Source organism: Lissotriton vulgaris, chromosome 6 (genome assembly GCF_964263255.1).
Source record: "Lissotriton vulgaris chromosome 6, aLisVul1.2, whole genome shotgun sequence".
Classification (NCBI taxonomy): domain Eukaryota; kingdom Metazoa; phylum Chordata; class Amphibia; order Caudata; family Salamandridae; genus Lissotriton; species Lissotriton vulgaris.
Window position 1 is genome coordinate 1,445,989,871 of NC_141694.1, and position 21,823 is coordinate 1,446,011,693.

At 45.8% G+C, this 21,823-nt stretch overlaps 1 protein-coding gene across 1 annotated transcript in view; it reads left to right on the forward strand.

Annotated features, from left to right (window-relative positions):
• The window catches only part of AKAP12 (A-kinase anchoring protein 12), a 390,541-nt gene that overhangs the window by 281,545 nt on the left and 87,173 nt on the right, over positions 1-21,823 (forward strand). The window contains exon 2 of the mRNA XM_086927572.1: positions 16,372-16,486. Within this exon, the coding sequence (XP_086783698.1) occupies positions 16,372-16,486 (115 nt within the window). The remainder of the gene's footprint in view (positions 1-16,371; positions 16,487-21,823) is intronic.

Consider the following 21,823-nt stretch of genomic DNA (forward strand, 5'->3'; position numbering starts at 1 on the left):
TTGATCACCGAAGGCTCACCCGACCATTAAACCCTGCTGTTTACAATCCACCCAGCACGCCATTGGGCAGTCTGCCCGCAAGCTTATCCAATTATTCGCTTTGAAACATCACGGACGCTTGACGCATTCCTTGGCGCGTCACGTGAGTGTTCCTAACCAATGAGGGCCAACGTAATATAACCAACACAGAAACAGACCGCCGGTACCTCCCCAGACGGCACAGATGCCGCTAAGAAGTACAGACGGATAGGTGAGTGCGCGCTGGATTTTCTTTTAATTTTACCGAGCGGTAACACGCTGTTTGAGCATGCGGTTCGCTTCAGAGCAGTTAGCAGTAGTCTGCTGTATTGTGGTCCTTCAACCACGGGGCACTTGATTTCACTCAGTCTGGAAAGCGGGATTAGATGGTCCTGCTAGCTTGAACAGCTTCTTTGGCATTAGATTCTGCATCTGAAGGATGTATGCGCTCACTTGATTAACAGGACAACAACTCTATATGTCCCACTTACGTAGCGGATATGACATCTTTCACCGCCCCTCACACTTTGTTAGAATTTATACAAGCCTCGAGTGTCATACTGAGGACAACACTTCATAGCTCAGATAGATCAAGTTCAGGCACTACATGGTGGATGATTTTTGAATTTATTCACCTCTTTCAGAGCGGTGCTTCACCAGTCCTGAGCCGCAGCCAGGCGGGGTGAGGTGTACACTTCTTACTAGTCAGGTAAGAAGTATTCTGTGAAACTTGAAATGGTTCAATTTCCACGATTATTGTTTTGCACTAGTTTGGTCAGTGTGTTTGTTCAGATTCCGAGACATGAACTACACCTATGTTGATGTTTACAATTAGGTGCAACAAGCAGGCTTATTTCGGACAGGTATGGAGGGATTAGCTCATGCCATGCATTTTCTATTTCAGTCCACCGCTGACTATGTGAGAAGATCTGGAACAGACACACCTAGAGGTTCAGGTGACTTTTCAGTGTCGTTCCTACACTTTATTTCACTCATTTGTAAATACTTTTGTCACATTGGGTTTTTCTGTTTGCAGTAGCTGTACATTTAAGGTCCTGAAGAAAGCAAGGCTATTTGCCGGTTTTGCTGAAACATGTCGACCATAGTTACACCACTAGACAGGCCATAGATTTTACCCTGTCTTGGCTATTTTTAATATTGGTGCTAGGAGCTATACCCTATTAAATTATTCTTTTGCTCCTTAAAACCAATTTTACTTACCCTCTTTATTTTTCTTGGTATTCCTTTGCACTGCACACTCTTTCTAACCCTGTCAGTTACTTTACCAACACACATGGTCTTGACCATAATACCAACACATACTAACTAACAGGAAGGTTAATTTCTTTCTGCTAGGAAAACAAGATCTAGTATAGTGTTGGTCCTCGGAGCCCCAAATGATGAAGGGCGGTTCCGAGTGGTGACGGCTGTACCAGAACAGACATCTCAGAGGGAAGAATATTGTTAATAGTGGGTTGATATGTTTTATTTCTTGCGCCCTTCACCTAAAGTCAGTACTACTACGAGTTATCAATTTTTGTTGTTTTTATAATTTTGTTGTCACTTCATGCTTCGTAACAGTTTGGATGTTATGCTTTTATTTCATAATCTATGCCTAGAAATGGAGATTCTCAGTCAGATTTCTTTCCTACTAATTAATGAAAATTGTTCCTATCTAACATGTACAAAAGTTTCACTTCTTTTAAGGACACGGGGGCAAGGATTATGCTTAACTTCCTTCACTTTCTTTATTATAGCAGCCATTTCATCATTAATTTATCATTTTCAACAGTAAAAGCAAAAAACGACCAGTCCCATGAACGTCTTGGAATAGTTCAACAATAACAGTCCAATTACAAAACACAATAATTCCATCAATATCCAATCAGGCTTGTCTATGTCTGTGATAGTCCCTTCTCCATGTTGTGACCTCTTCTTTTGTTGCAGGAGTCAAGAGCCTCAGTATTGTTTTCACGGGGCCTGGACTAGGATTATACTGGTTTAGAGCTTGCTCACCACCAAATTAGCCATATCCAGCACTGGCTTTAAGTCGAACTGTTAAAGGTAGAATCTGAGGACCAATACACCGCATTCATGATGTCCTCCAAGAGCGCTCTGAGCGTAATCGCCTTAGAAGCCATAGCACCTCTAGTCGAGTGGGCTCCAAATGTCGCTAGGTCAGTAACAGCTGCCTGCATCACCCAACGGACCCATCAAGCAGTGGCGGGAGAGGACACTGCCTTATGCGGTTTCCGCAATGCAATAAGGAGTTGTGTCTGTCCGAGAGGTCAGAACCCCTCCAACATTTCCTCTTATGCTTTGAGCATTGTACAATTTATAACTTCGGAGAATCCTGATGAAAAGCTGGATATGAAATAGTCATGTTGTTGGGCTTGGTCCATCTACCAATGGTAAATAACACCCCTGATGGGGAAAAAATTCTCCCTTTTACACCCAGGGCCTTAACATCAGAAACCCACCTGCAGGATACCAGGCATAATAGCATTGCCACTTTCACTGTAAACTCCTTGCAGTATAAGAACCTATTCGGTTACCTGGTCAAGAACAGATTGAGCACTTGGTTGACGTCCCAGAGCACCGAATAGCGTGTGCCAGAGAAAGAGACCATGTAATCCCTCTAAGAAGATGGCACACAAAAGGATGTTCCCCCGCCGGGGATCCCTCCACGGGGACCTTACCTGACGAAATAACAGAACAAAAATTGTTAATAGATTGATAGGCTAAACCTTCAGTTGCCAGGCTCACCCAAAAATTGAGGATCTGGACTACATTTCCGCCCACGGGATTCACACTCCTTCACCGGCACCAGCGCGCCCATCTACTCCAAGCCGACCTGTACCTCTTCGTGGTACTATCCGCCTATGCTCTGTTTAAGAGATCCTTAGCCTGTTTTGAAAAGCCTGGGACTGACCAGCTTTCCCTGTAATCCACCAAGCCATTAGATTTAGAGAACCTTTCAACAACAGCCAGTGCGGGAGTTGATGCAGACTGAGAAGATGAGAAAAAAGGTGGAGTTGGATTGGCGAATCCCAGGAAAGTTCTAGAAGAATTGGAATCCGTACTTGAGACCTCCACGTCGGCGTGATCATCACCAGTCTCAGGATCTGAGCTGAAGCCCGAGTGATCATTGTGAATGGGGGAAACACATAAACCTGTTCTGGGCCACAATCCTACATGAAGGGATCCGTCACAGCCACCTGCGGATCCGGCCTCCAACTGCAGAATCTGGGAAGCTGGTGATCCAGCCGAGAGGCCACCTGATTCGCCTGGCCTGGAAGGTGCTCAACCGTCACCGAGTCCTGGTATTCCAGGCAGTACTGCCAAAAGACGGTTGCCATGTCGGAGAGGACTTTGGAACACATGCCTTCCAGATGATTGATGCATCGGACTGCCGAGACATTGTCCATCATGAGAAGAATGCATGACTGAATTCTGTCCTTTGTCCAATAGCGGACTGCGAATGAGCCAGCCAGGAATTCCAGGCAATTGATATGCAAGGCCTGCTCCTGAGGGAACCAAGAACCTCTGGTCGAAAACTCACCACATTGTGCGCCCCAACCAAACCTGATGGCATCGGATTCTATAACGAGATCTGGGACTGACCCAACAATTGTTCTCCCATTCCATGCTTCCATGTGAAAGAGCAACCAGGAGAATTCCTCCTTCGTTTCTTCCATAAGGGATATCATCTGGAAGTGTGTGAGCCCCATGCACAAATGGGAGGCTTTAAGGCACTGAAAGGCCCGGTAGTGTAGAGAACCCGAGAAGATGGCTTGGATGAAGGATGAAAGGAGCTCCACAAGGCGGGTGCTCTGTCGCAACGAAGTATGAGGGTTCACCAGTGTTCTCCTTAGCTTGTGTCTGATTTTATGGGATGGCAGGCTCAGCCAAGATGTGGTCATGTCGCTCAAAAACCCCAAGAAGGCCGCCTTCAGGGAAGGAACCAGGAGGGACTTCGTCTCGTTGACCACGAACCCCAAGCTTTCCAGAAGGTCTATTGCCGTCTGCAACTAGAGCGACAGCTGGCGGGGGCACTGGGCCATGATGAGCATGTCGTCCAGGTATATAATGAGGCGCATCCCCAGCATTTGAAAGTGCTCCACCACCTGTTTGAAAACCTTGGTAAAGAATCAAGGGGCAGAGGAGAGCCCGAATGGAAGACTGGAAACCTCAAACACCTGCTGGTGCCAATTGCACTGGAGGAATGTCTGGTGAGAAAGGAAAATCGTACGGGACAGATAGGCGACCTTGAGATCCAAACAGATCATCCAGTCGGCCAGCCACAGCACATCCCACAGGAGGTGGATGCCCTCCATTTTGATATGGCGGTAACCAGCAATACGTTGAACTCTCCTAGGTTGATCACAGGGCAACGACCCCATTGGTCTTGTCTTGATAAAGGTTGATAACAATCCCATGTGGGTGGATGATCGTTGGATGATTAGTGTTTTTTTCTAAGAGAGATTGATCTTCCACATCTATAAACTCGGCTTCCTAGGAAGAGAACTAGATGGGCCGAGGTTCAGTTGCCTGAAATGGGGTACCATAGAACTCTATCTGGAAACCCTGCAGTCTGCAGAACCTGTGCGCCTGTTGTGATAGACCTCCACCTGTGGAGGAAATCGCTAGTCTGCCTGCCACCTGTACCTAGAACAAACAGTGCGCACTCACTGGAAATGGTGGGGCGGATTGCCCCTTGAAGTCTCTACTTCTGGAAAGCTGACCTCTGGTGGGGTAAAAGGTGGTGAAGCATGTCTGGTCCTGGTAACTGCCTCACCTGGAGGCTTTCCCTCTGGAGGGGGCTTGTGATGCAGACTGGCTGACTGAGCAGCCCCTACCATGGCTGGCCACTTGAAAAAACCCAGGTCGGGAACAGCTGCTTAATGGATGACTGTGCTTTGTCCAATGAAGTGAAGGTATTTACAAATGTTCACACCTTTTAAATAAAGGGCTTCCCAGAAAGCCTCCCCTGGCTCTGAGGTGGCGTGGTCCCCAAGCTTTGTACCCACCTTGGTCAACAGGGACAGTGCACAGTTGGCATTATCAAGGAAGATAATCGCCCTCTGCGCCCATCCCTAAAGCACTGCAGGGGAGATCAGGGCACTCATAGACTTGGCATCCTCTACCATGTTGATGTTTATAGTTATCAGGCCAATTACGTCCAAGAGCTTGTCCTGGCACTCTCTTCAGGACTGTTCTAAGCCCTTCTTGGGATCTTTATTCTATTTTGCCAGGAATGTGGCCATCCTAGGGGATATGTCCAGTGTCAGGGTGACCTTGCCATCCTAACCCGGGTATGGGCAGGCACCCCTCAATCAGCTACGTACCTACTTTTCCAGTAGTTTGTGGTGCGGTTTGCCACATAATGTTCCACTTTGTCACCGGGGACCCACTCTGATGAGCGGGGGTGACAAATGTCATCGGAGTCCAACATATTGGAACCAGCCGCCGTAGCAGGATTTTGCTTGGGGAGGATGCCACGGTCTGGAGGACCCAACCCCCTGAAGGTCTAGTAACTTGAAAAATCTACTCGACCTATCTGTAATGTACTTGCCCCGTGAACTGGTCTCAACACGATTGTCACACAGTTCACTTAACAAAATCTTCTAACTACAGTCACAGAAAGAAAGTAAATGTAGGAAGACAAACTGACTTTTTACCTCTGCTCTGAAAGGCGAGCAAATGTGCCAAGATAACAAGATGTAAAGGCAGCTTCATTCCTCGTTCACTTTGTGAGCAAGCAGAACATCTGTTGTCAGCTCACCATAAAGGGCGTTAAGGCCCTAAACATAGCCTGTCCTGATTAAATCTGGCTCGCCATAGTCAGTCGGCGAGCAGATTTTTTGAACCTTGGTTATGCCTAGGTCAGCGCCAGTTATGGTAAACGTCCCTTGTTAGGGGAAATGAGGACAGGCAGAGGGCTGCAGTTAAAGGACTGGGGAGCCAGTCAAGAGTTTGTTGTGGGCAGAGCCGCACAGTTTCAGGTTCAAGCTCGGGAACACTTACCCCCGGTGCCTAGAAATCAGTGGGGAATATTAACCTGGGAGCGTGTTCCCTTTAAGAGGCCTGCGTGGCCACACAAGTTAAAACAGACCCGAGGGGTGTTTAGCAGACACACAATACCGACCCTGTTAAGGGCGTAGGTTATATTTCTTTGGCAAATTGTTTATACAGACCCCAATTCTTACTGTCACTCTCCAGGCAACGCTCCAGGCTGGTGGCTACCGGCGAACGATTCCTGCTCCGACTGAGCAGAAATTGGCAGGAATCTCAACGTCGGGACCTGAGTCACTGAGGGTGCCACCTACTGGGCGGAGGACCGCACTGTGACACTCAGCTGCACCAGGATAGTGGCTGCGGAAGAGCGCAAGAATGCATTCCCGCAGCTATAACTACACACATATTGCACTTTCCTGTAAGCAGCCTTCAAACACACTTTTAGCGTGCAAAATCGACAAACATCTCGCACTACCATAAAGAAGGCATGCGGAACCTGACTTATCTGTGACTGCAAGTAGTGAAGTAAGAAGAGGTCACAACATGGAGAAGGGACTATAACAGACCTGGAAAAGCCTGATTGGATATTGATGGAACTAAAGTGTTTTGTGATTGGATTGTTATTTAAAACTACTTGCCAAGCCATAAGGTCCCTCTTTATTACACGTATGTCATACCTAAGGTGGGCCCTAAGTGACCCTATGGGCAGGGTGCTGTGTAACTAAAAGGCAGGACATGTACTTGTACGTTTTACATGCCCTGGCAGTGAAAAACAGCTACATTTGTTCTGCACTACTGTGAGGCCTACTTCTTCCATAGGCTAGCATTTGGAATTCCTTAAAACACCTGTTAAGCTGTATTTCCTGATAGTAAAGAGTAGCTACTTCATGTTGAATATCTTTGGAATTGTGCTGATAAATTCTCATTAATGGTAAAGCTGGATTTAACATGGCCATTTTACAAATTACACTTTTAGAAAGTGGAAAGTTCTTTGCTCTTACCGCTGTGCATGCCTTGCTGCCTGTCTCCAGTACATGCTGGGCTGGGTGGCAGCTACACTTTGCGCTTTCCCTCTAGACAGCCACCACTCAGGAAGGGCTGGGTGTGATAGGAGATTTGTCTGCATTCATCTGCATACTGATAGCCTTCCTGGCCAGGAAGGGGAAGAAGTGGCGTACACTTAAATCTGAATAGGTTGTGTCCTGCCCTCACTGAAAGGATTGATTTGCCCCCTACTGATAGTCTGAAGCCAGGCCTGGGTTGAAAGGGATCCTTGCGCACTTCAGAGAACTCTTTTGAAGTTGCCCCCTTCTTAAAAAGCACTTTTGGGTATAATTACCGGGGCTCTGACTCAAATTAGTACTCTACTGGACCTGGGAAGAATTCTGCTGCAGTAAAGACTGCTGTGCTGAGGAACTGCTTCTCTGTTTTGCTGAGATGCCCTGCTGCCTGCTGATCTCTTCCCTGCTGAGGACAAGAACTAGACCCATCTCACTTGAACCTAGAGTTACACCAAGGGCTTGTTGGCTTGTCTCTTGTTCTACTAAAGTCTCTGGGACACAAAAGACTTCTTGCAACTCTCTTGGTGCTGCTGGACTCTGCCAGCTGTGAGCTGTGAGTTCTACCCTTACCTGAGGTGCCCCCTCCAATCCTGGGCCTCAGAAGTGCATTTTGCACAACGATGCAGCAGAGATTTTGAGCCGACCGGCGCTGACGCATTGCCCTTCGACGTCAATGCAGTGGCTGCCTGATGACAGCGTTGCCAACGCCGACTCGGCTTGATAAGAACAGTGAACCGACTGCCAAAGATGCTCGATGACGACAGCGTTGCTCACATCGACACAGCACCTGCATTAAAAAATGATTTGACACCAAAGCTTCTATCGATGGGGCGGAAAGGCGCCGATGCTCGCCTCCATCCACGGATTGACGATGACGCTGCACCTCCTCGACCGCTCGCCTCAAGTCTTCGAGGTCGACAAAAAAGCTCCATCCAAGGTACTTTGTTAGCGGGACCTGTCTGGGTCCTGCAGCTGGCCTGCCATCGATCGTAGTCGGCCTGAACTTTGGATTAGAACTGGTCCCTCGAGATCTCAAGTAACATTTTGAATGCTAGTTAATTCTAAGGACCGTTTTCATATTTAATCTTGACAAATTCACATCTCAACTTCTACTTATTGGATTTTTGTCGTTTTGGTCTTGTTTTAATAAGATAAATATTCTCTATTTTTCTAAACCTATGTTGAGTGTTTTTGTGGTGTTTTCATTGACATACTGTATTTTAAGTGTTACACAAATGCTCTACCTCTTAATTTGAGCCTGACTGCTCTATGCCAAGCTACCAGAGAGTGAGCACAGGTTAATATAGTGTGTAACTGACTTAACCTGACTAGAGTGGTGGTCCTTGCTTGGACAGGGTTCAAACCTCTGCTAACTTGAGACCCCATTTCTAACAGCTGGTGAGAAGAGAGGCGCTTGCTGGGCTTATAACAGGAAAACGTGCACAAGACCACCAGGGACTTATAAATTCAAGCACATTTTCTCCTTCTGTGGCATGCCAGTTCAAATGTTTCAAGAAAGTGAAAGAGGAGGACCAGCAGAAACAGTTTTGCACTGCAATTTTTCATGAAGGCTCACTCACCAGTTAACATTCAAGCTTTAATCCCTTGGCCTAATTGTCAAGGTGACTTGAAAGTGGCGCAAATATTATTGGATGCCTTTACTCGTGGTTTAAGGATCCTTGCTGGCAGCTGGGGGGTGGGTGAGGTGGCGGCGGCAGCGGTACCCTTTTGTAAGATTCAGCAGTCCATATGTACTAATAGGGAGGGTGCTCTCCTTTGGGGGTGGTGTCCAAAAAAGAACCAGGCCAATTCTGCCTAATTTATAACCTATCAGCCCCAAGGGGAAGCTCACTAAATGAGACCACTGACCTGATGTTATGCTTCATAAAGTATGTTCCTTTGACCCTAGCATTGATGGCCTATGTGGACATTGAATCAGCTTTTCGTTTGCTGCCAGTTCACCCCGATGATTTCCATTTGTTGGGGTTTCAATTTGAAGGTGCCTTCTATTTTGACAGGTGTATGCCTATGGGGTAGTCTGAATCATGCGCGTACTTCAAGACCTTCAGCTCTTTCCTCAAGTGAGCTTTTAAGAGAGCGGCTTGGCACCAAGTGAGTTTTGCATTACCTAGATGATTTCCTCTTCATTGGCCCTCCGGGTTCTGAGGTTTTGGAGAGTTTTGTTGACCTGCTGGGCCAGTTTGGGGTTCCTCTAACCCAGGCAAGACTTGCGGTCGATCCATGTAGATCCACTTTCTTGGTCATCGAGTTAGATACTATGTGCAGGCAACCTGAGGATAAAGTGGCCCCATTTAGGATGTCCCTGAAGGAGTCCCTGACCGCCAGGAAAGTGGCATTCCATCAGTTGCAATTATTGGTTGGTCAGCTGAACTTTGCCCTCTGCATTATCCCTTTGGGACGGCCGATTTCCAGGTCTGTTGCCCAGGCCATGGTTGGCCTTAAGCAAGGACTGTCTCTAGAGGCCAGACAGGACTTGAGAATTTGGGTTTCCTCCCTTCAGCGCTTTAATGCGTCTGTATCATGGGTACCCCTGCCGCAGGCTAGCCCTGATCCGGGTCTTTTTACAGATGCAGCCGGGAGCATAGGTTTCGGCGCAATACTTGGTAGCTACTGTTACACTCAGCAATGGCCGGTTGAGTGGCGCAGGCGGGCTTAGTATCTTTCTTTGAGTTATTCCCAATAGTTGACCTGATGGTCTGACAACATAGTGATGATGGAAGCTATAAATCAACGGAAAGTGAGCTGCAGTATTGTTCTAAGATTACTCAAGGAGTTAATCTTGTTGGGCCTGGTAATTTTTTTGGCGTTTAAGGTTAAGCATGTCCCTGGCTACTCAGTAATGCTACTGATGCTTTGTCTCAACTAAACTTGCAGGATTTCAGACATTCCGAGCCGGGCGGAGGCAGCAGCGCACCCTACACCGTTCTTGGACCATCTCCGGCAGCTTGGTGTGCCATCCTGACAAATCTTGTGGCAGCCAGTGTAACACCTAAGACGAGGAGAGCCTTTGGGGTGGCATTCTGGTGAAATCCGCTTTCTAAATCACTTGGATATTCACGTTCCTAAGGAACCTGCTGCTGTCTTTTCTGCCATAGATTCTCATAGAATCTTATATAACTTGTTTCACTATTTCTAGTTTGTCGAACTTTGCAGAGAGGAAGCATAGTAGTTTTTGTATGTGTTTATTTTTGTAATTATCCTGTGTTGCCCTTAACACCTCTTGGAAGCGCGCCTTTCTTTGAATAAAAAAACGGGGTGAGAAAACTTAAATGTTTCTGGAATGCCTTTACGTCTGTTTGTTAAATTACATTTAAAGCAGACATGACGTAGATACTGATATCAACTGTTATGCAGTACTACTGCTGACAGTAGAGCCGCAGGCGAGCTCATCCCCTCCCAGAAAGACCCCATGGGTGTGCGTGAGAGGGGGAGGGGCGCTTTTGTTAACTCCCCATCGGTTTCAGTCCGTTTGGAGGCAGAGTGGTGCCAGCCTGCTGTGAGCGCGGGAAATGGCACACACCAGAAATCAATTAACTGAATTAGCACCGACAACACAATCCACATCTGGGGTAAATGTGTCTGAGCTCTTGAGACTGGAGTGGATTAAACTGGGCGACACCTGCTGGCAGTCTGCCACCTTAGAAAGTTTCACGTGTTGTGCAGAGGACAGTGGGGAAAGTTGACGGTTAGAGGAATACTCACAAAGTGACGAGCTACGTAGTTTTATGAGACTCCTTTGTGGAGACTGTCGCGAAAAGGTTGAACTTTGTCAGGTCCGTTTTGTTTTCCTTTGCCATCTAGTACTACTTTTGCACCGTATGAAGGCAACGATACAAGAATGCAAATAAATATACAGGCCAGATTGAGATAGTGACTTAAAAAGTAATAATGGCGGAAGGTAGTGTTATGTATGTGCGACCTTGAGAACGTGGTGCAGATACGAGGTACCTGGTTACAAGAACACAGAAAACGGTGTGCGCTCTGACACGCTGCCCCTCGCCCCACCTACACCCTTCACTCATGTCCTGATGGAGGTAGGAGATGTGGTTTGTGGTTATTCTGTTGACTGTGTGCTTAAAATGAATTAGAGGTGCAGGGGGCAGCCTGCCTTCACAGACCTCTCCTGTCCAAGGTCCATTCGGGACTCGCGCGTGGGTCTGGAGAACTTGAGAGCTCTGCCTTCAGCGCCAGCCCAGTGGATGGACTGTGCCACTTAGTCCTGTCTTGCAAAATCTCTCTTTATCTCGCTCCCTCAGGCTCACTCCTCCTCTTCTTCTCCTTGTTTACCCTACTCTGTCCTTATTCGTGTCCGCCTAGTTCATCCAATTAAAGTATTTCTTTGGATTCTGGTACTTGCTGTCGCACATTTAAATGGAAACAAATAACTACAAGTACCTGAATTAAAATTAAAATTAAAATGATAGCATTAGATGAGCTGCGTCGTCGATCATGTGGCAAATTAGAGCTCTACTACTCCAGTGGGTGTTGCCTATGTAGGACACCAGCATAGAAATAAACTTGCCTATCGTGAAAGCTTCGCGGATGCATTTATAGCAAATTTGATCAATGTTAGAGAATGTAGTAAGTTAACCAAAATTCTAGCTCCTGCTCCTTATACCATGTTAGCCTATTATGCCTAAAAATGCTACCTTTGGGGCTAAATTCCCCAGTGTTAATGGCTTAATAGCCTTAAAAATACACCGTTTGCTCCTAATTTTTCAACCCAACATGCATGGAGCAACACATGCATGAAACAAACAAGTCGTTTTCTGCCCTGTTGGATTCTGAGCAGTGATAGAGACTTACTGTGCCCACAGATGTACCCTTTTGCCATTACATTTGCCCTCAACCTCTGCTCACAAATTGTGACACAAGAAGGGTACAAAGTTCCCCGGAAGAAAAAGTGAAAAACAGTATGAGTGTAGCGTAGAGGACAGAAAAAGGGGGGGATTCCCTTTTTGTAACTAAAACCCTCACACACCCAGTAAACTAGGTGTCATGCTTCATCATATGGGTTCTGCTCCTCGTCAGACTGGCGCTGCAATGTCTGACGGGCTCCCAAAACGGGGCTCTTTATCAGAGATCTTTTGTTCCAGCCATATGATGCATGCGTGTGAGAGGGCAGAGGAAAGTGTAGTCGTGAAGTGAAGGTGGATTAAAAAAGGTGGGTCAGTCCACAATGCACTTTATTAGCGTGGTTGACTCCCTTGATTAAAAAGGGGTGGGAGGGGAGATATATACCGGGAAGATTCACAGCAAAATATCTACAACCCTCAGGTCAGGTCAACATGTTTCTTGCCATCATGGCAATTCTTCAGGACCTAAGTGTTCAGTACTACACAGTGAGAAATTAAAGAATGTAAATTACAACCTCATCTTGTAGGTCAGTAAGCGGGCAGGCCAAATGGTCCTACTCTAGTGATGCTACCTAGAGAAAAGTATAAACAAGCAACAGAGGGAAGTGGTAAGTGCAATACTCTATTGTTTACTAGTTCGCAAATACTCTACATTGTACACACACACAAAAGACATTAAAAACATTATCAGAAAGGGTATTGTGAAAGCAAAATACCCTTAGTTTTGCAGGGACAATCTCAATCGAGAATGAGGGCTGGAGAACCTGCGGAGGGAGGGGAACGTAGCCGGCTCCAGCAAGGAGGCTGACAGCGTCTGTCCGGAAAACATGACAGTGCCTCACGTAAAACGTGGCATCAGGGAAGCAAGCGTCTTCCACAACTACGGAGGCCAAGGTGAAACGAAGGGAGATGTTCCACAAATTACCCGAGTGCCGACAACATAGTTTAAGGCGACGGTCACAAGGGAGACTCGCAAACTGCTTACCTTCGGCAGCGTGCGGTCCAAGCCGTATAAACCTACCCCCACGAACAGCGCCTGGGCGTCGAGCAGCTGGTGGCGAGCCCAGGGAAGAACCGGGTTTAAGAAGCGATCCCGCCATGTCAGTGCCGTCGGGGGCGTGGCGTATGTCGTCCGCGCATGTGCTAGTCCGGAACAAGGATGCGGACCCTAGACTTGGACGTGCCATTGAATCCAAGGGGTCAGAACGGCGGCCATCTTGGGAGTGGTAACGATCTTAAAGAGTAGAGTGGCCGCGAAAGGAAGACAATGCAACCGGGCAAGGTTGACAATGATGATAGTAAAGGCGTACCCATGGTAAGGGGTAACCGGTCGACTCATAAGTGATATGTATATGGAGGTGAGCATGTCCATAGGCAGCCAGGTAACCCACATAATATAGTTATATAATCCAGGAAGTTGAGTGGGCGCCAGCGCTGAGGTGGGTTTTAAGAGGCTGGTCAACCGGTGCCTCGAAGTAGTGTACCGTGCCAGCGATGACCAAGGGACCGAGTCATTCAACCCCATTGAGTCAAGTTTGAGTCGGTAGACCCATCTTTGTTCGATCCTGAACAATGCCTGCTGTGTAATGGCCGGATGGGATTCTAATACCAGCCAAGTGACACTGTCAGCTCAATGGCCATGCTGTGAGTAGTGTTCGTATAGTCTCGTGTGTGTCTTGGAGCATCTAATGTTGCTCTTGTGCTCCATGATTCTTAGTTTGATTTGCCTCATCGTCATCCCTATGTAGTTTTTACCGCAGGGACAGGTGAGCATGTAAATACACCTTGTGCTGTTACAGTTGGTATGTCTCTGAAGGTGCCAAATAAAGGTGTCAGTCAGCCTGATTTCCTTACACTGGAGTGTTTGGGGGCAGACTGCGCAGCCACCGCAAGGAAAGTGACCCACTACCAGTGGAAGGCCCCAAAGGGTGTTCTGGCTGCTCAGGTTCTGTTTCTTGGGCCGTGTGTGGATCAGTGCGTCTTTCAAGTTAGCAGTTCGTTTGAACGCAAACCGAGGGCGTGGAATATGAAGTGGGCTGGGCACAAATTGCCCAGCCCACTTCATCCCAAATAGCATAAATGTTTTTTGTACATAGTTTACCCTCCTCAGCACCTACTTACTCCCACTCTAAATGACATAATTTGACCCAGAGTTCATCTCCCTGTACCATAGTCCTCTTCTCTGCCATATTTGGCGGGGGGGGGGGGGTCAAGATTAGGGTAGGCCTCAATATTAATCTCCACTGAGCTAAATGCCCATTTACAGTTGCATAAGTCAACATGTTTTCTTGATAATGCTGATATATGTTAATATTTCGAGTGTGTGCCATAGTAAAGAATTTCGGGTTTAGTGCATACAGATAACACGCACAAATTCACAATTACAAGGCTGTATTGATTTTAATTTAGGGGCTAAGAGGAAAATCTGTGGAACTTGATAGGGGAGGTCCAGTGGGTGCGTCTTTTAAGACTTCCGAACGACTGTTATTTCAACCCGAAAATGCTTGGGAATAATGAATTCTAGCTTTGTATGTATATCCTCGTTTTTTTCATTTCAGTGTGTTGTTTGATAACTAATGCTATTTTACTTCTTACGTTTTTGTGTGATTTTAATCTCTTGTGTTAAGCCAAAAGCTTTTGTTGAAAGCTAATAAAGCCTAAATTCCTCATATATCTGATATAGTAATATTTTGGACATGATTTTTTAATGGAAAAATTGTTCATCTTTTAAAGGAGAAGGCTTTGGTAATGGATTTAGCTTTGCCAGATAACAACCATTATGCACTACCCGCTCTGCCAGTCAGCATGTTGGAAGTGTTTTGTAAAAGCTCGTTCTATTCACAAGGGCTCATTTTAATTCCTTCACCCAGTGCTTTGAGGCAGCCTCTCAGCTGCATTGAGCACCTTACAAGCAACTAAGACACCAGGGCACCCCTTTTAACAGTCCTAAGGCCAGCTTATTGAAGAGACAACCCCATCTCTGTCAGATCTGCAGAAAGGATATCCTAGTGGCCTCATGTAACTAGGGCACCACTTTCCCATCTTGCCACTTCATTAACGATTGAACCAAGGCCCAGATTTGCACCAGAGTGCATCTCCGTTCATGGGCATCAAATGCATACCATGGGCCGTTCAAACCCCTTAAAAAAAGTTCTCTTTTGTATTTCTAAAACATGCTAACTAAAAGAAGTGGCACATACAAGTACACAAGAGCAAGCACTATATATGCTTGAAGCCGGAGTGGCCACAGCCTTTTTTGAAAGGGATAAAGAACCTCTTTTCTAGGGAGTGGGGAACAGGTCAGCTGGCTGATGTGTCTGTGATCCTGGGACTTCCTTCTCTCCTCCAAACAGAATGTGAAAATGTGTGCAAATTCGTGGGTGGCACACATTTAACGCATCTATAAGGCTTTTTATGCAGATACACGTGCGTTAATAACCTGCATGATGTGCATGTGCTTAAATATGACCCCTAATTTGCATAGGACCACCCCGCTGCGCAAAAAGGGGACACCTTCCCATTGTAAATGTGCTAACTTTGTGTCCATGCAATGTATGCACACTGAAGGTGATGCACAAACAGCTGTGGCATTCCCTATGGTTGTAATACATAATATTCAAGGAGACACAATATCAGGCTCCCCTGAACAAATTTGTCAATACTGCCTCTTACAAGTAATTGAGCTCGGGTGCCCTAGTCCATGTGGTTGAAGGGAAAGACCTTCCTATCTCGAGATAATTACACTCGACCTCTGTGCACTGTTGAAATACCTGTTGAATGAAAGAAACACTTTAGATATTGGTGTTCCAGTGATAGTTTGTCACTCTGTGGGAATGCACTACTGCAGGTTAGTAGCATGGATATGTGTACAGTACATGCATTGGGGCCTAGTTGCTGCAAATAATCAAGAGCCGCTCTACAACCTGGGAATGGTAATGTGAAGGGAAAAATGGGTTTCTTGAAAATTTCTGCAACTACATTTGTTTACTATGTTCAGCACAAGAAAAATGAATAACATTCAGTACATGTGGTTATTAACTGTGGGACATGATATTCAGTTATAAGTCCCCAGGGCCCAGATCCCTGTGCAGTATACCCAGCAACCAATCCTGGTAATTTCTTGCTGGTGAGCAAAGTGCAATTGGTATTTCAGGAGCTAAATCTCACCATGAGCGTTGAATACGAAAACTTCTTTCTATGCAGACGTCATCCCAGTAGGAATAGGGAATGGCAATTCTAAAAATTATTTTCCAGCTTACAAATCAAACCATTTTTCTATACCTCAAATAATGACATTAATGTTGCTTTATACAGAATGTGTTTTGTAGATGCTATGTGAAAATAATTGCTGTTCACAGTAACAGGTACTCATTGACACTGGCTTTTTTCATGCACAGATTTTACGAAAAAATGGCCAGATATCTGCCGTCAATGGCACAGGAGAAGACCAGGTGAAGCTCAGCTTCCAGGCAGAGGACACAAACGGAGAGGATGCTGAAGCAGGCACTGATGGTAAGTCAAAAGTTTGGTTCTGCATATAAAAGGGGCGTTTTACTGCTTGACCCCTAGATGGAAATCTAAAATGTCCCTTTCCTAGGTGTGACTGATAGGGTATGGGGAACGCCTACTTTAATATTTTGGGACTGTTAAGAGTTAGGATTGTCAAGATTTCAAAATCAACAAATTGCCTAATGATGATATAACTGAAATTACCTGTCTCCTGGTTCTGTGATGACATCACAGGAGGTCACTTGACTTTGGACATTAAAAAAAAAATCTGGTGTGATAGAGGAAGGCACCTGTGAGGCCACAGCGAAGGCTGATTGGCCCCGTTATGGGTTTTAGGTAAGAATTTACTTTTTTTAATATAAATTGTCATTCACTCCCTTAGCATAAGTTAGATATTTTTGACCTTTTGACAAATGAGCAGCCTGATCTATTTTTCTCACAGAAACATGGCTGCATGGAGCTCTGGGCCTGAAATTACGATTGCTTTACCATACAATTACACAATAGGAGAGACAGGGGAATCAAAATGGGGGGAGGCATTGCAATCATCTATAACAACTCCTACACATGCAAATTTGAAGATCTATCCTTCGAGGGCTGTGAGGAACCCGGCAACTGTAGCAGCAGTCTTGGCGCTTATAGATAAAAAAGTACATGGCTCCTGAGGACTCTCCTGCTTGCCTCATATGGTATCCCAAGCCAAACTCTGTAGTTTCACAAGCGGTTCAACGCTGCTTCAAGAAGCCCTCCACTCCTATTTATGTTCCACCAGACAAGGAGGGCAGGCTTTTGGACAGTATCAGCAAGATAATCACTACCATGTCTGCCATCACTGTTTGTGCGGCCAACTGACTGGCTATCATGAGTTGCTACGTCAGGCAGATGTGGTCTGACATCAGCTCCCTTATTGATTTAGTGGCGAAAGACAGAAAATCAGTGGCTAGAAAGATCTTGCAAGAAGGTGCGCGCCCGTCATCAGAGATCATAGACGCCACAATGGACATAGCCTCCACTAGCTTTTGGCAGCTGAAAGAGGCTGCAGTGTTAAAGACAACAAGTTTGTCTCAAATCGACAATTTTACATCCAGAGGGTCATTCCAAAATCTAGGATATGTCCTTTGATGGAGAAAACCTTTTTGCAAACACATAGATGATGCTCTGTTAGCCATCAAGACAAATGCAGCTAAATCTCTAGGCTCCTTGCGGTTTCGAAAACTACCCTTTTGAGGAGCATGCAGAAGAGGGTTCTCAGCCTGAAGAGGAGGATACCAGCACTTCCAAAAGTACCAGCTCTTCCAGTCACAATATAGGTCCTCTTACCAACAGTAGCCCTATCGGCAGCCTCCCTCAGCGTCATACAACAAACAAGGGCCTAAAAGGAAATAAACCCCCCAGGGTCGAGACAACAGCCGCAAATTGTGACTTTGACCAGGTGCCGGCTAAGCCCAACCCTTTAAAAGCTCTGTGTGCGAACATCACCAAGTACCTCCACCAATGGTGGCAAATAACATCAGACAGATGAGTATTAGTTCTGTTCACCTACCGTCATACCCTAGAGTTCGTTGAGAGGCTGCTAATCACTCCACCGGAGGGAGTGCACTTACTCAGGACAGAAGCCCTTACCATGCTAGCAAAAGGAACAGTAGAAAAAGCTCTGCATCCTCAGAAAGGCATGGGTTTCTACTCCTGGTTTTTATCCTAATTAAAAAGAAAGCAGGGGAGAGGCGAACCATCCTGCACCTCAAAAAATTAAACAAGTATCGACACAGGCAATCCTTTCACATAGTCACCCTCTCCAACATCATGCATCTCCTAAACCACAGAGACCACATTTCAACCCTGGATTTACAGGATGTATACTTCTATATCCCGATACATCCCAAACATTGCAAATACCTACGCTTCACTGTAGCAGGCACCCATTACCAATTCAACGTCCTCCCATTTGGCCTCAATTCAACTCCCCACATTTTTACCAAATGCCTAGCCCCTGTGGCAGCCTCTCTCAGAAAGGACGGTCATCAGGTTGTCCCCTACCTAAATGACTGGCTGATAAATGACTAAATTACTGGCTGATAAAAGGACCAACAGCATCTCAAGCGTCCAAGGCCAAAGAGGCTACCCTAAAGTTGTTTCACAAACCAGGTTTGACTGAATTATGAAAAGTATCAACTACTCCATCCAAAAAGAAAATGTTCTTGGGCGTAGCCTTAGATACTGTCCCAGAACAAAGCCTTTCTCTCCTAGGACAGCAACGAAGGCTCAAAGAACTGACTCTTAAACTATCCAGAAAAGTCTGTTTCAGTGTGTCTGTTCAAATCCAGGGTTGTGGGGGAATGCCTTTTTCAATAAGATGGTTCGAGATCAATGCATATACTTTTCCCTCATCCCTCTCATACCGAGGGGTCTCAGCAAAATGAATGTAAAGAGCTGTCGCCTCCTCCTGATAGCATTGGTACACAGAGCTTCTCCTACTGTCGGAATCCAACCACAATCGCCTGTAAACATCTCAAACACTGTTGCTGATGAGTCAAGGCCAGGTACTGTTTCCAGACCCGACTTCTCCCCACATATGCGCATGGCTCATGAGTTCAGAGAGCTGAATATTCCTCAAGACTGCAGGGACATTCTCTCGAAAGCAAGGGCTGAAGCCACCATAAAACGTATAAAGTGAAATGGAAACTTTTCTTTTTTATTTGGCCGAAAGTCAAATCTACATCCTCAGCAGGCATCACCTGTGCAGGTACTACCCTGTCTTCACTCTCTAGCTCAGTATCGGTTGGTGCATGCCTCTCTCTATCAAGGTACATCTCGATACAATATTGCATTCACTTTCTTTGCGCTCAAGCTGAATCATCAAACAGTTCATGAAAGGATTGTTAAGAGTTTTTTCTCCTGCAAGGGCTCCTCCCCCAGACTGGCACCTGAACATAGTTCTGTCTCAACTTATGAAGAGTCCATTCAAACCCATACACAGAGCAGACCTCTAATTTCTCGCATTGTTGCTAAACCTCCCTTTGATCAGTAGGGTGAGTGAGATACAGGCTTTCACAACTCAAGAACCCTTCCTGAGCTTCGCAGACAATTCTGTCAATCTGAAGGGGATTGCTTCCGCTGCGGAGGAAGAGAGTTCCAGAGCTTGGCTGCACGAAAGCTAAAAGATCTTCCACCAGAGCGAGCTTTCTTAACTCTAGGGACCTGCAGTAACAGTGCTTCTGAGGACCTGAGGCATTTCCTAGGAGAAAAAGGCGTAAGAAGAAAATGCAAGTAGACTGGAACGGTCTTCCTGGAGATCCTTAGCAAAAACATAGGGCTTTGAAAGAAAGGCGCTTCTCCACCGGGAGCCAATGCAGTTTGTGAAGTGTCATGCCCATAGATGCTCTCTTAGGGAGGTTAAGCAATAGGCGGACTGCTGAGTTCTGAACCTGCTGAAGTCTTATAATCTTAGCCTTAGAGGCTCCCAAGTAGGGAGTCCAGACGGGAGACTACAAAAGCTTGAATCACTGTCTTCTGGGCCAGAGAAGGTAATAGATGAATAAAACATTTGAGGGATTTAATGAGTCCAAAGCACTTACCGGCTAAGGTTGTGATTTGATTGTCAAACATGACTTTGCTGCCAAACAGAAATCCCAGGTTTTTAACTTCGGGTTGAGGCTGAGAGAAAGAACTCAGAGACTCTGGCCACCAGGCTGGGGACCATATAGAGGGTTGCCTGTCCAGGATCAGGACCTCTGTCTTACCTGCGTTTAACTTCAAGCAGTTGAGGTCCATCCATTGGGACTCTTCCGACAGGCAAACCCTCAGGGAGTCAGCAGCAGAGGCAGAATTCTGAGACAAGGTGACAATTAACTGTATCGTATGCATATGATATTATTTCAAAGTCATACCGCACGTTAATGTCTGACAGGGGGGTGAATGTAAAGGTTGAATAGGTTAGTGCTCTACACGGAGCCCTGTGGGACCAAACGTGACAGAAGAGCCACCTAGAGCAGAAGTTCTTTTGGAGAACTTGAAACATGTGACCAATCAGAAAAGATACCAACCAATTTAAAGCCTTGTGGCTTATACCGTAGTCCAACAGTCACCTATTAGGCACCTGTGGGAGACCGTATCAAAGGCTGCACTTAAGTCCAGCAGCAATAAAGCTGCCGTGTCCCCTCTGTCCTTAGTCTGGCGGACTCTGAGGCTAACAGAAGCACCGACTCTGTACTATACCGAGGGCGAAAACCAGATTGTGTGCTATGAAGATCATTCTCCTCAATGAATCCTGACTGTTGCTGGTTGATTTGCTTCTTTGTCACTTTCGACAAGAAAGGAAGCAGAGAGATTGGCTTATAGTTCTCTGGCTTAAAAGGATCGAGAGTAGGGTTTTTGGGCGATAGCATGAGAGAAGCATGCTTTCAGGTCGGGTATACCTTATCCCTCATGAAGGAGCAGTTAAGCACCTCTTTAAATATCAGGAGAAGTTCGATAGCACCCTGCTCCAAAATGCCTGGAGCAGCCGGATCTAGAGGAGAATATGACTTGATTGATGACATATAGATCCTCAGTTGTTCCTCTTCACTGGGTTTAATCCGAAGCAGGCTGTGGCTTCCATTGGGAGGCTGAAACCATACATCTAGACAAGGAACATTTCTAGCCACCTCTGGGAAGGAAGCATAAATGGAGGCGACTTTATCCGAGGAAAAGCTCACAAGTGTATCGCAGCTCTCCTTCGATGGAGATGCTACAACAAAGATTCTGTCTAGCGATGCAAGCCCTTTAACAATAGAGACAATTTCCCTAGCAGAACTTTAAGCTCTCTCAATTTTATTATTATAGAAAGATATATATGTGGGTCTGTGTGTGTGTAATTAATATATAGAGATGAATGCATATGTATATGCATATATGTTTATTATAAATTGTATAGGAATATGTTATGTATATATTTCTGCCCTCTATCCGCTATTTGTGCTAATGCTTTAAAGTATACACATACAGTAACTGCTTGTTATTCTCATTCAAACATGTGAATCTATGAAAGATCCAATACTGGAGAAAAAAATAGTTACCTGTAACAGTAGTTCTCCAGTATTGGTATCTTTCATAGATTCACATGCGACCCACCGTCCTCCCATGAGAGTCTCCCCTTATAACTTGGGATTTTTTTCCCACTTGTGCTGTGAAAATCTGAGTGAATCAGCCTCATTTGGGAGTATTTTAGATGGTGCTATCGCCTGATTGGCTGGTTTGGTTCTTTTTTAAAAAGACATGGATAGGCTATTAAACTAATTGTTTATTGCTATTATAGCATATGATAATGATACATACTTCTTTATTATGGTACTGAAGTACCCC